General features: G+C 58.0%; 1 protein-coding gene across 1 annotated transcript in view; it reads left to right on the forward strand.

Annotated features, from left to right (window-relative positions):
• LOC107307556 (dynamin-2-like) overlaps nucleotides 1-14,998 on the forward strand; it is a 52,169-nt gene that overhangs the window by 29,556 nt on the left and 7,615 nt on the right. The window contains 5 exon segments of the mRNA XM_085535350.1: nucleotides 1,726-1,777; nucleotides 3,796-3,807; nucleotides 11,768-11,881; nucleotides 13,148-13,257; nucleotides 14,663-14,774. Coding sequence (XP_085391476.1) covers nucleotides 1,726-1,777; nucleotides 3,796-3,807; nucleotides 11,768-11,881; nucleotides 13,148-13,257; nucleotides 14,663-14,774 — 400 coding nt within the window.

Here is a 14,998-nt window from a genome sequence, read left to right on the forward strand (position 1 = left end):
GTCCTGGGGACAGAGGAGGGGGTTGGGGACAGGGATATGGGGGTCCTGAGGGCAGGAATGGGGCTGGGGACAGGGATATGGGGGTCCTAGGGACAGAATGGGGCTGGGGGACAGGGATATGGGGGTCCTGAGGACAGGGATATGGGGCTGGGGACAGGGATATGGGGGTCCTGGGGACTGAATGGGGCTGGGGCTGCATGATGGTGTGGCCTGAATGGGGATGGGGGTCCTGAGGCAGGAATATGGGGGTCCTGAGGGCAGAATGGGGCTGGGGACAGGGCTGGGGCTGGGGCTGCATGGTGGTGTGGCCTGGAGATGGGGATGGGGGTCCTGAGGACAGGGATATGGGGCTGGGGACAGGGATCTGGGGGTCCTGTGGTAATGGGGCAGGGGCTGCTCTGAGCTGGTGATGGGGTCATGGGGACAAGGACGCAGCTTATGGGGTTGTGGGGATGTAGGCAGGACTGTGGGGCCAGGACACGTGGGGGGGTTTGGGGTCTGCTCCCCACTGAGCGCTGTGTCTGTGCTTCAGCTTGGCTGCCCCATATGCAGTGTGGGGCTGGGGGGGGTGTGGGGCTGGGGGAGGGATGTGTGGGGCTGGAGGGGGTGGGGGCTGGGGAATGTGTGGGGCTGGGGGAGGGATGTGTGGGGCTGGAGAGGAGGGATGTGTGGGGCTGGGGGAGGGATGTGTGGGGCTGGGGGGGGTGTGGGGCTGGGGGAGGGATGTGTGGGGCTGGGGGGGTGTGGGGCTGGGGGGGTGTGGGGCTGGGGGAGGGATGTGTGGGGCTGGAGAGGAGGGATGTGTGGGGCTGGGGGTGGTGTGGGGCTGGGGGAGGGATGTGTGGGGCTGGGAGAGGGATGTGTGGGGCTGGAGAGGAGGGATGTGTGGGGCTGGGGGAGGGATGTGTGGGGCTGGGGGAGGGATGTGTGGGGCTGGGGGGGGTGTGGGGCTGGGGGAGGGATGTGTGGGGCTGGAAGGCGGCTTTGGGGCCGCAGCTTGTAGGGCTGAGCCCCCCCATAGCACCCAGTGCTGGCCCCATCCCCTCGCTGCCCCCTCAGCCCCCCACCCAACACTGGGGGTCTCTAACAGCAGCTGGGTGCTGCTCCCCACCCAGCACTATGGCTCTGCATGCAGCAATGGAGGGGGTGGGGGGTGTGCAATGGGTGTGCAATGGGTGTGCAGTGGGTGTGCAAGGCCATGCTGGGTGTGCAAGGCCCTGCTGTGTGTGCATTGGGTGTGCAAGGCCTTGCTGTGTGTGCATTGGGTGTGCAATGCCCCTATGTGCTCTGCTGTGTGTGCAATGGGTGTGCAATGCCCTGCTGTGTGTGCAATGGGTGTGCAATGCCCTGCTGTGTGTGCAATGCCTTGCTGTGTGTGCATTGAGTGTGCAAGGCCCTGCTGTTTGTGCAAGGCCCTGCTGTGTGTGCAATGGGTTTGCAATGCCCTGCTGTGTGTGCACTGGGTGTGCACTGTGTGTGCATTGGGTGTGCACTGGGTGTGCATTGGGTGTGCAAGGCCCTGCTGTGTGTGCACTGGGTGTGCAATGCCCCTATGTGCCCTGTTGTGTGTGCATTGGGTTTGCAAGGCCCCCTTTGCTCTGCTGTGTGTGCACTGTGTGTGCATTGAGTGTGCAAGGCCCTACTGTGTGTGCACTGAGTGTGCACTGAGTGTGCACAGTGTGTGCAAAGCCCCCCCCCCCCCCTGACCCCATTGTCCCATTGCAGTGCCCAGCAGCGCAGCTCCCAGGCCAACAAGAAGCGAGCGGTGCCCAACCAGGTACATGGGGGGGGGGGGGGGTCCTGGGTTGGGAGACCCCCGTGTCAGCTGGGGGGGGGCTGGGATCCAGCAGTGCCATCATGGGGGGGGGGGGATCCATTAGTTCCTCTATAGGGTTTGGGATCCATTAGTTCCTCTATAGGGTTTGGGATCCGTCAGTTCCTCTATAGGGTTTGGGATCCATCAGCTGTGCCTCATAGGGTGGGTGCTGTGCCCCATAGGGGGTACTGTGCCCCATAGGATGGGCACTAAGCCCCATAGAAGGGCACTATATCCCATAGGGTGGGCATTATACCCCATAGAAGGGCACTATACCCCATAGAAGGGCACTATACCCCATAGAAGGGCACTATGCCCCATAGGGTGGGTGCTGTGCCCCATAGGGTGGGCATTATACCCCATAGGGTGGGTACTAAGCCCCATAGGGTGGGCATTATGCCCCATAGAAGGGCACTATACCCCATAGAAGGGCACTATACCCCATAGAAGAGCACTGTGCCCCATAGGGTGGGCACTGTGCCCCATAGAAGGGCACTATACCCCATAGGGTGGGCATTATGCCCCATAGAAGGGCACTATACCCCATAGAAGGGCATTATACCCCATAGGGTGGGCACTATACCCCATAGCGTCGGCACTATGCCCCATAGGGTGGGCATTATGCCCCATAGGATGGGCACTAAGCCCCATAGGGTGGGCATTATGCCCCATAGAAGAGCACTATGCCCCATAGGGTGGGCACTATGCCCCATAGGGTGGGTGCTGTGCCCCATAGGGTGGGCACTATGCCCCATAGAAGGGCATTATACCCCATAGCGTCGGCACTATGCCCCATAGGGTGGGCACTAAGCCCCATAGAAGGGCACTATATCCCATAGGGTGGGCATTATGCCCCATAGAAGGGCACTATACCCCATAGAAGGGCATTATACTCCATAGGGTGGGCATTATGCCCCATAGAAGGGCACTATGCCCCATAGGGTGGGCACTGTGCCCCATAGGGTGGGCACTATGCCCCATAGGGTGGGCATTATACCCCATAGAAAGGCACTAAGCCCCATAGAAGGGCACTATGCCCCATAGGGTGGGCATTATGCCCCATAGAAGGGCACTGTGCCCCATAGGATGGGCACTAAGCCCCATAGAAGGGCACTATATCCCATAGGGTGGGCATTATGCCCCATAGAAGGGCACTATACCCCATAGAAGGGCACTGTGCCCCATAGGGTGGGCACCATGCCCCATAGAAGAGCACTATACCCCATAGAAGGGCACTATACCCCATAGAAGGGCACTAAGCCCCATAGGGTGGGCATTATGCCCCATAGAAGGGCACTATACCCCATAGGTTGGGCACTGTACCCCATAGAAGGGCACTATATCCCATAGGGTGGGTGCTGTGCCCCATAGGGTGGGCATTATACCCCATAGGATGGGCATTAAGCCCCATAGAGTGGGTGCTGTGCCCCATAGGGTGGGAACTATGCCCCATAGGGTGGGCATTATGCCCCATAGGGTGGGCACTATGCCCCATAGGGTGGGCACTATGCCCCATAGGGTGGGCATTATGCCCCATAGAAGGGCACTGTGCCCCATAGAAGGGCATTATACCCCATAGGGTGGGCATTATGCCCCATAGAAGGGCACTGTGCCCCATAGGGTGGGCATTATGCCCCATAGAAGGACATTATACCCCATAGGTTGGGTGCTGTGCCCCATAGAAGGGCATTATACCCCATAGGGTGGGCACTGTGCCCCATAGGGTGGGCATTATACCCCATAGGGTGGGCACTGTGCCCCATAGGGTGGGCATTATACCCCATAGGGTGTGGGGGTCTTTGTGCCCCCCTCATTATTCAGCCCTGTGACGACTCATTAACCTCGCGGTGAGATGATCATTAATCGCATGTCACTTTTTCTTTTGCTGTTTTTCTGCTTTTTTCCCCCATTTTCATGCTTCCTGCTCCCCCCCCCATTCTTTTCTTTGCCCCCCCCCCCTTTAATTTCCCCTCTATAAGGGTGAGATCCTGGTAAGTACCGGGGGGGGGGGTCATGCTGAACCCCCCCCTCCCCCCACCCCCCCAATTCAATCACATTGTTCCCATTGCGGCCGCGCTCCCCCCCCCCCCTTTGTGCTAAACCCCCCCACCCCAATTAAGGCACCGAGCCCCAAATTGGCCCCATTTCACCCCAAATCAGCCCCAAATTGGCCCCATTTCACCCCAAATTCGGCCCCATTTCACCCCAATTCGGCCCCATTTCACCCCAAATCGGCCCCATTTGGCCCCAATTCGGCCCCATTTCACCCCAAATCAGCCCCAAATCGGCCCCATTTCACCCCAAATTGGCCCCAATTTGGCCCCATTTCACCCCAAATCGGCCCCAATTCGGCCCCAATTCGGCCCCATTTCACCCCAAATCTGGCCCATTTCACCCCAAATCGGCCCCAAATCTGCCCCATTTCACCCCAATTTGGCCCCAATTCGGCCCCATTTTACCCCATTTCACCCCAATTCGGCCCCATTTCACCCCAAATCGGCCCCATTTTACCCCATTTCACCCCAAATTGGCCCCATTTTACCCCAATTTGGTCTATTTCACCCCATTTCACCCCAATTCGGCCCCATTTCACCCCAAATCGGCCCCATTTTACCCATTTCGCCCCAATTCGGCCCCATTTCACCCCAATTTGGTCTATTTCACCCCATTTCGCCCCAATTCGGCCTCATTCCGGCCCCAAATTGGCCCCATTTGGCCCCATTTCACCCCATTTTACCTCAATTCAGCCCCATTTCACCCCAATTTGGCCCCATTTCACCCCAAATTGGCCCCAATTCGGCCCCATTTCACCCCATTTCACCCCAAATCGGCCTCATTTCTGCCCCAAATCAGCCCCAAATCGGCCCCATTTCGCCCCGTTTCGGCCCCATTTCACCCCAATTTGGCCCCAATTCCGCCCCAATTCGGCCCCATTTCACCCCAATTCGACCCCATTTCACCCCAAATCGGCCCCAATTTGGCCCCATTTCAGCCCAATTCGGCCCCATTTCACCCCAAATCGGCCCCAAATCGGCCCCATTTCACCCCAAATCTGGCCCATTTCACCCCAAATCGGCCCCAATTCGACCCCATTTCACCCCAATTTGGCCCCATTTCACCCCAATTTGGCCCCATTTCACCCCAAATCGGCCCCAAATCGGCCCCATTTCACCCCAAATCGGCCCCATTTCACCCCAAATCGGCCCCATTTCACCCCAAATCGGCCCCATTTCACCTCAATTTGGTCCCATTTCACCCCAAATCAGCCCCAATTTGGCCCCATTTCACCCCAATTCCGCCCCATTTTACCCCAAATCAGCCCCATTTCACCCCATTTCACCTCAATTTGGCCCCATTTCACCCCAAATCAGCCCCATTTCACCCCAATTCGGCCCCATTTTACCCCATTTCACCCCAATTCAGCCCCAGATCGGCCCCATTTCACCCCAAATCGGCCTCATTTCGGCCCCAAATCGGCCCCAATTCGGCCCCATTTCACCCCAAATCGGCCCCAATTCAGCCCCATTTCACCCCAAATCGGCCCCAATTTGGCCCCATTTCACCCCAAATCGGCCCCATTTCACCCCAGTTTGGCCCCATTTCACCCCAATTCTGCCTCATTTCACCCCATTTCACCCCAAATCTGCCCATTTCACCCCAGTTTGGCCCCATTTCACCCCAAATTCGGCCCCATTTCAACCCAAATCGGCCCCAAATCGGCCCTATTTCACCCCAATTCAGCCCCATTTTACCCCAATTCAGCCCCATTTTACCCCAATTTGGCCCCATTTCACCCCAATTCGGCCCCAATTCGGCCCCATTTTACCCCATTTCACCCCAATTCGGCCCCAGATCGGCCCCATTTCACCCCAAATTCGGCCCCATTTCACCCCAAATTCGGCCCCATTTCACCCCAATTTGGCCCCATTTCACCCCATTTCACCCCATTTCGCCCCAATTCGGCCCCAATTCAGCCCCATTTCACCCCAAATCGTTGCCTTAATTATGGGACCCCCCCCCCCGTGTCGTTCCGGTCTGTCTGTGTGTCTGTCTCACTAATATGGGATCTATGGGGTGGCTCCGAATGGGCCCATGTTCCCAGCTGAGCTGCCCCATATCCCCGCTCTGCTCCTCTCTGCTTTAACACCCGGCAGCCCCCGACCCCACAGAGCCCACCCCATAGATGGGGGGATCCCACAGAGCCCCAGAGATCCCATAGGCTGCTGTGCCCCATGGATCCTATGGGGTGCTATGGGGGTCCCCCAACACCCCAGAGATCCTATAGGGTTCTATTGGGGTCCCCCAATGCCCCAGAGATCCTATAGGGTTCTATTGGGGTCCCCCAACACCCCATAGATCCTATAGGGTTCTATTGGGGTCCGCCAATGCCCCAGAGATCCTATAGGGTGCTATAGAGGTCCCCCAACACCCCAGAGATCCTATAGGGTTCTCTTGGGGTCCCCCACACCCCAGAGATCCTATAGGGTTCCATTGGGGTTCTCCAATGCCCCAGAGATCCTATAGGGTTCTATTGGGGTCCCCCAACACCCCAGAGATCCCATAGGCTGCTGGTTGGGGTGCCCCATGGATCCTATGGGGTGCTATGGAGGTTGGGGTACCCAGCACCCTAGGGATCCTATGGGGTGCTATGGAGGTCCCCCAACACCCCATAGATCCTATAGGGTTCTATTGGGGTCCCCCAATGCCCCATAGATCCTATAGGGTTCTATTGGGATCCCCCAATGCCCCAGAGATCCTATAGGGTGCTATATAGGTCCCGAAACACCCCATAGATCCTATAGGGTTCTATTGGGGTCCCCCAATGCCCCAGAGATCCTATAGGGTTTTATTGGGGTCCCCCAACGCCCTAGAGATCCTGTGGGGTGCTATAGAGGTCCCCAAACACCCCAGAGATCCTATAGGGTTCTATTGGGGTCCCTGAACACCCCAGAGATCCCATAGGCTGCTGGTTGGGGTGCCCCATGGATCCTATGGGGTGCTATGGAGGTTGGGGTACCCAGCACCCTAGGGATCCTATAGGGTGCTATAGAGGTCCCCAATGCCCTAGAGATCCTATAGGGTTTTATTGGGATCCCCCAATGCCCCAGAGATCCTATAGGGTTCTATTGGGGTCCCCCAATGCCCCATAGATCCTATAGGGTTTATTGGGGTCCCCCAACACCCCAGAGATCCTATAGGGTGCTATAGAGGTCCCGAAACACCCCAGAGATCCTATAGGGTTCTATTGGGGTCCCCCAATACCCCAGAGATCCTATAGGGTTCTATTGGGGTCCCCCAATGCCCCAGAGATCCTATAGGGTTCTATTGGGGTCCCCCAATGCCCCAGAGATCTTATAGGGTTTATTGGGGTCCCCCAATGCCCCATAGATCCTATAGGGTTCTATTGGGGACCCCCCTCACCCCAGAGATCCTATAGGGTTCTATTGGAGTCCCCCAATGCCCCAGAGATCCTATAGGGTTCTGCTGGAGTCCCCCAATGCCCCATAGATCTTATAGGGTTCTATTGGGGTCCCCCAATGCCCCATAGATCCTATAGGGTTCTGTTGGGGTCCCCCAACACCCCATAGATCCTATAGGGTTCTATTGGAGTCCCCCAACACCCCAGAGATCCTATAGGGTTCTATTGGAGTCCCCCAACACCCCAGAGATCCTATAGGGTTTATTGGGGTCCCCCAATGCCCCATAGATCCTATAGGGTTTATTGGGGTCCCCCAATGCCCCATAGATCCTATAGGGTTTATTGGGGTCCCCCAATGCCCTAGAGATCCTATGGGGTGCTATAGAGGTCCCCCAACACCCCATAGATCCTATAGGGTTCTATTGGGGTCCCCCAACGCCCCATAGATCCTATAGGGTTCTATTGGGGTCCCCCAGTGCCCCAGAGATCCTATAGGGTGCTATAGAGGTCCCGAAACACCCCAGAGATCCTATAGGGTTCTATTGGGGTCCCCCAATGCCCCAGAGATCCTATAGGGTTCTATTGGGGTCCCTGAACACCCCAGAGATCCTATAGGGTGCTATAGAGGTCCCCCAATGCCCCAGAGATCCTATAGGGTTTATTGGGGTCCCCCAATACCCCATAGATCCTATAGGGTTCTATTGGGATCCCCAACACCCCAGAGATCCTATAGGGTGCTATAGAGGTCCCGAAACACCCCAGAGATCCTATAGGGTTCTATTGGGGTCCCCCCAACACCCTATAGATCCTATAGGGTTCTATTGGGATCCCCCAATGCCCCAGAGATCCTATAGGGTGCTATAGAGGTCCCGAAACACCCCAGAGATCCTATAGGGTTCTGCTGGGGTCCCCCAACACCCCAGAGATTCTATAGGGTTCTATTGGAGTCCCCCAATGCCCCAGAGATCCTATAGGGTTTATTGGGGTCCCCCAATGCCCTAGAGATCCTATAGGGTTTTATTGGGGTCCCCCAACGCCCTAGAGATCCTATGGGGTGCTATAGAGGTCCCCAAACACCCCAGAGATCCTATAGGGTTCTATTGGGGTCCCTGAGCACCCCAGAGATCCTATAGGGTGCTATAGAGGTCCCGAAACACCCCAGAGATCCTATAGGGTTCTATTGGGGTCCCTGAACACCCCAGAGATCCTATAGGGTTCTATTGGGGTCCCTGAACACCCCAGAGATCCCATAGGCTGCAGGTTGGGGTGCCCCATGGATCCTATGGGGTGCTAAGAAGGTTGGGGTACCCAGCACCCTAGGGATCCTATAGGGTGCTATAGAGGTCCCCCAACACCCCATAGATCCTATAGGGTTCTATTGGGGTCCCCCAATGCCCCAGAGATCCTATAGGGTTCTATTGGGGTCCCTGAACACCCCAGAGATTCTATAGGGTGCTATAGAGGTCCCCCAATGCCCCAGAGATCCTATAGGGTTCTGTTGGGGTCCCCCCAACACCCCATAGATCCTATAGGGTTCTATTGGGATCCCCCAACACCCCAGAGATCCTATAGGGTCCTGTTGGGGACTCCCAGCATCTCAGAGATTCCTATAGGGTTCTATTGGGGTCCCCCACACCCCAGAGATCCTATAAGGTTCTATTGGGGTTCTCCAATGCCTCAGAGATCCTATAGGGTTCTGTTGGGGTCCCTGAACACCCCAGAGATCCCATAGGGTGCTGGTTGGGGTGCCCCATGGATCCTATGGGGTGCTAAGGAGGTTGGGGTACCCAGCACCCTAGGGATCCTATAGGGTGCTATAGAGGTCCCCCAATGCCCTAGAGATCCTATAGGGTTCTATTGGGGTCCCCCAATGCCCTAGAGATCCTATAGGGTTCTCTTGGGGTCCCCCAATGCCCCATAGATCCTATAGGGTTCTGTTGGGGTCCCCCAACACCCCATAGATCCTATAGGGTTCTATTGGGGTCCCCCAATGCCCCAGAGATCCTATAGGGTTCTATTGGGGTCCCTGAACACCCCAGAGATCCTATAGGGTGCTATAGAGGTCCCCCAACACCCCAGAGATCCTATAGGGTTCTGTTGGGGTCCCCCAACACCCCAGAGATCCTATAGGGTTCTATTGGGGTCCCTGAACACCCCAGAGATCCTATAGGGTGCTATAGAGGTCCCCCAACACCACAGAGATCCTATAGGGTTCTGTTGGGGTCCCCCAACACCCCAGAGATCCTATAGGGTGCTATAGAGGTCCCCGAAACACCCCAGAGATCCTATAGGGTTTATTGGGGTCCCCCAACGCCCCATAGATCCTATAGGGTTCTATTGGGGTCCCCCAATGCCCCAGAGATCCTATAGGGTTTATTGGGGTCCCCCAACACCCCAGAGATCCTATAGGGTTTATTGGGGTTCTCCAATGCCCCATAGATCCTATAGGGTTCTATTGGGATCCCCCAACACCCCAGAGATCCTATAGGGTTTATTGGGGTCCCCCAACACCCCAGAGATCCTATAGGGTTTATTGGGGTCCCCCAATGCCCCATAGATCCTATAGGGTTCTATTGGGGTCCCCCAATGCCCCATAGATCCTATAGGGTTTATTGGGGTCCCCCAGCCGTGGCTGTGGGGTGATGTGGGGCTGCTGCTGGCTCTGGGTCCTATTGGCTCACGGTGCGCTGTGGGGCTGGGAGGTGGCTGTGGGGTGAGCACTATGGGGTCTGGGGGCTGCTGGGGGTCCTCCCTCCTGCCTATGCTGTCCTTGGGGTCCTGCTAAAGGGATTGGGGTCCCCCATTACCTACCAAAGGGATTATTGGGGTCCCCTATCACCTTCCAAAGCGATTGGGGTCCCCCATCTAGTCCCAAAGGGATTATTGGGGTCCCCCAACAGGGATTGGGGTCCCCCATCTCCTCTTAAAGCGATTGGGGTCCCCCAACTAGTCCCAAAGGTATTGGGGTCCCCTATCACCTCCCATAGGGATTATTGGGGTCCCTCAATACCTCCCATAGGGATTGGGGTCCCCTATCACCTCCCATAGGGATTGGGGTTCCCTATCACCTCCCAAAGGGATTGGGGTCCCCATTATCTCCTAAAGGGATTATTGGGGTCCTCCATTACCTCCTAAAGGGATTGGGGTCCCCTATCACCTCCCAAAGGGATTATTGGGGTTCCCCATTACCTCCCAAAGGGATTGGGGTCCCCCAATACTTCCCAAAGGGTTTGGGGTCCCCCAACTAATCCCAAAGGGATTGGGGTCCCCCAATACTTCCCAAAGGGATTATTGGGGTCCCCCAACTAGTCCCATAGGGATTGGGGTCCCCTATCACCTCCCAAAGCGATTGGGGTTCCCCATTATCTCCTAAAGGGATTATTGGGGTCCCCCAGTACTTCCTAAAAGGATTGGGGTCCCCCAACTAGTCCCAAAGGGATTATTGGGGTTCCCCATTACCTCCCAAAGGGGTTATTGGGGTCCCTCAATACCTCCCATAGGGATTGGGGTCCCCTATCACCTCCCAAAGGGATTGGGGTTCCCCATTATCTCCTAAAGGGATTATTGGGGTCCCCCAATACTTCCTAAAGGGATTGGGGTCCCCCAACACTTCCCAAAGGTATTGGGGTCCCCTATCACCTCCCATAGGGATTGGGGTCCCCCAATACTTCCTAAAGGGATTAGGGTTCCCCAACTAGTCCCAAAGGTATTGGGGTCCCCTATCACCTCCTAAAGGGATCGGGATTCCTTATTATCTCCTAAAGGGATTATTGGGGGCCCCCAATGCTTCCCAAAGGGATTGGGGTCCCCTATCTCCTCCCAAAGGGTTTGGGGTCCCCCAGCTTCTCCTAAAGGGATTGGGGTCCCCTATCACCTCCTAAAGGGATTATTGGGGTCCCCCAATACTTCTCAAAGGGATTGGGATCCCCCAACTCCAACTAAAGATTTTGGGGTCCCCCAGCTTCTCCTAAAGGGATTGGGGTCCCCCAATACCTCCCAAAGGGATTATTGGGGTCCCTCAATACCTCCCATAGGGATTGGGGTCCCCTATCACCTCCCAAAGGGATTGGGGTTCCCCATTATCTCCTAAAGGGATTATTGGGGTCCCCCAATACTTCCTAAAAGGATTGGGGTCCCCCAATACTTCCCAAAGGGATTATTGGGGTCCTCCATTACCTCCTAAAGGGATTGGGATCCCCCAACTCTACCTAAAGGTTTTGGGGTCCCCCAGCTTCTCCTAAAGGTTTTGGGGTCCCCCAATACCTCCCATAGGGTTTGGGGTCCCCCAATACCTCCCATAGGGTTTGGGGTCCCCCAATACCTCCCATAGGGTTTGGGGTCCCCCAGTACCTCCCATAGGGTCTGGGGTCCCCCAATACCTCCCATAGGGTCTGGGGTCCATGAGCTTATGCTGGCTGTGTTGGTGGGTGTTGGTGGGTGCTGGTGGTCTTGGTGTTGGTGTGGGGTGGTTGTGGGGTGGGGTTGGGGTCGAGGCTGCCCCATAACCACCCCATGGGCCCCATATGGCGCAGGTGATCCGCAGGGGCTGGTTGACCATCAACAACATCAGCATCATGAAGGGCGGCTCCAAGGAGTATTGGTTCGTGCTGACGGCTGAGTCGCTCTCCTGGTACAAGGATGAGGAGGTGACACCAAGCCCCCAGCCCCAAATACCCCCTTAGGACCCCCCACCCCCTTTGGGGCCCCCTCCTCCCCTTTGGGACCCCCCCCTCACCTTATTGACCCCCCTTCCCCTTTGGGACCCCCTTCCCCTTTGGGACCCCCCCTCCCCTTTGGGACCCCCCCCCTCCCCACTTTGGACCCCCCCCTTCCCCTTTGGACCCCCCCCCTTCCCCTTTGGACCCCTTTCCCCTTTGGGACCCCCCTTCCCCTTTGGATCCCCCTCCCCTTTGGGACCCCTCCTCTCCTTTGGACCCCCCCCCTTCCCCATTGGACCCCTTTCCCCTTTGGGACCCCCCCTCTCCCCTTTGGGACCCTCCCCCCTTTGGACCCCCCCTCACCTTATTGACCCCCCTTCCCCTTTGGGATCCCCCCTCCCCACTTTGGACCCCCCCCTCCCCTTTGGGACCCTCCCCCCTTTGGGATCCCCCCTCCCCACTTTGGACCCCTTTCCCCTTTGGGACCCCCTCCCCCTTCCCCTCTGGGACCCCCCTCCTCCCCTTATTGACCCCCCTTTCCCCTTTGGACCCCCCCTTCCCCTTTGGACCCCCCCCCTTCCCCTTTGGGACCCTCCCTCCCTCCCCTTTGGGACCCTCCTCCCCTTATGGACCCCCCCCTCCCCACTTTGGACCCCTCCTTCCCTTTGGGACCCTCCCCTTTGGGACCCCCCCTCCCCACTTTGGACCCCCCCTTCCCCTTTGGACCCCCCCCCTTCCCCTTTGGGACCCTCCCTCCCTCCCCTTTGGGACCCTCCTCCCCTTATGGACCCCCCCCCCTCCCCACTTTGGACCCCTCCTTCATTTTGGGACCCTCCCCTTTGGACCCCCCCTTCCCCTTTGGGACCCTCCCCTCTTTGGGATTGCCCCTCCCCTTTGAAACCCCCTTCCCCTTTGGGACCCCCCCCCCTCCCCTTTGGACCCTCTCTTCCCCTTTGGGACCCCCCCCCCTCCCCTATGGGACCCCCCCCCTCCTCACTTTGGACCCCTCCTCCCCTTTGGACCCCCCTTCCCCTTTGGGAAGGGTCCTTTGGGTCCCCCTTTGGGACATCCCTTTATTAACTTCCATTTTATCCCTATTAAACCCCTTGGGATCTCTCAGGACTCCATTTGGAACCCATTATTGGGGGGGTTCCCTATTAAACCCTTTGGGACCCCATTGGGATCCTTTGGGTCCCCCTTTGGGGTCCATGGGGCGCCCCTCATTAGCGCTAACGAAGTTCCCCCCCCCCCCAGGAGAAGGAGAAGAAATACATGTTGCCTCTGGACAACCTGAAGATCCGGGACGTGGAGAAGGGCTTCATGTCCAACAAACACGTCTTCGCCATCTTCAACACGGAGCAGCGGTCAGTGGGGGCCCTGCTCTGTCCTATGGGATCCCCCATCCCATAGGACCTCCCATCCCATGGGTTCCCCCACCCCAAAGGATCCCCCATCCCATAGGACCCCCCATCCCAAGAGACCCCCCATCCCATGGGACCCCCCCATCCCATGGGACCCCCATCCCATCAGATACCCCATCCCATGAGATACCCCCATCCCATGGGACCCCCACCCCAAAGGTTCCTCCATCCCATAGGACCCCCCATCCCATGAGATCCCCCATCCCATGAGATACCCCCATCCCATGGGACCCCCACCCCAAAGGTTCCTCCATCCCATAGGACCCCCCATCCCATGAGATCCCCCATCCCATGAGATACCCCCATCCCATGGGACCCACACCCCAAAGGTTCCCCCATCCCATAGGACCCCCCATCCCATGAGATCCCCCATCCCATAGGACCCCCCATCCCATGAGATCCCCCATCCCATAGGACCCCCCATCCCATGAGATCCCCCATCCCAAGGGTTCCCCCATCTCAAAGATCCCCCATCCCATGGGACCCCCCCATCCCATGAGATCCCCCACCTCAAAGGTTCCCCCATCCCATGGGACCCCCCATCCCATGAGATCCCCCACCCCAAAGGTTCCCCCATCCCATAGGACCCCCCATCCCATGAGATCCCCCATCCCATTGGATCCCCCATCCCAAGGATCCCCCATCCCATGAGATCCCCATCCCATGGGACCCCCCATCCCATGAGATGCCCTATCCCATAGGTCCCCCCACCCCAAAGGTTCCCCCATCCCAAAGATCCCCCATCCCATGAGTTCCCCCATCCCATAGGACCCCCCATCCCATGAGATCCCCCATCCTATGGGTTCCTCCATCCATTGGGACCCCCCATCCCAAGGGATCCCCCATCCCAAACCAGGCCTTCCTCCCTCCCTCATTGTGGGGTCCCCTTGCCCTCCATGGGGTCCCATTGCCCTCTATGGGGTCCCCTCCCCCATTGTGGGGTCCCTCCCCCTCCATGGGGTCCCCTTGCCCTCTATGGGGTCCCCTCCCCCATTGTGGGGTCCCATTGCCCTCTATGGGGTCCCATTGCCCTTTATGGGGCCCCCTCCCCCATTGTGGGGTCCCATTGCCCTCTATGGGGTCCCCTTGCCCTCTATGGGGTCCCCTGCCCCATTGTGGGGTCCCCTTGCCCTCTATGGGGTCCCATTGCCCTCGATGGGGTCCCCTTGCCCTCTATGGGGTCCCATTGCCCTCTATGGGGTCCCCTGCCCCATTGTGGGGTCCCCTCGCCCTCTATGGGGTTCCCTTGCCTTCTATGGGGTCCCCTTGCCCTCTATGGGGTCCCATTGCCCTCTATGGGGTCCCCTGCCCCATTGTGGGGTCCCCTGCCCCCTTTCCCCCCCCCCAGGAACGTGTACAAGGATCTCCGTCAGATCGAGCTGGCGTGTGACTCTCAGGAGGACGTGGACAGCTGGAAGGCGTCCTTCCTGCGGGCGGGGGTCTACCCCGAGAAGGACCAGGTCAGCCCCCACTGTGACCCCCACCCATTTCCAACCCCCCCCAGCACCAAACTCCCCATTTCTGACCTCCCCAGCTCTGACCCCCCCCCATATCCGACCCCCCCCAGCTCTGAACCCCCCCCATTTCCAATCCCCCCCCCCATCTCCAAGCCCCCCAGCTTCAACCCCTCCCCATTTCTGACCCCCCCCATTTCCGACCCCCCCCATCTCTGACCCCCCCCCCA

The sequence above is a fragment of the Coturnix japonica genome, unplaced genomic scaffold, assembly GCF_054131305.1.
Source record: "Coturnix japonica strain WE unplaced genomic scaffold, WE-NBRP24 Scf119, whole genome shotgun sequence".
In the NCBI taxonomy this organism is placed as follows: Eukaryota; Metazoa; Chordata; class Aves; order Galliformes; family Phasianidae; genus Coturnix; species Coturnix japonica.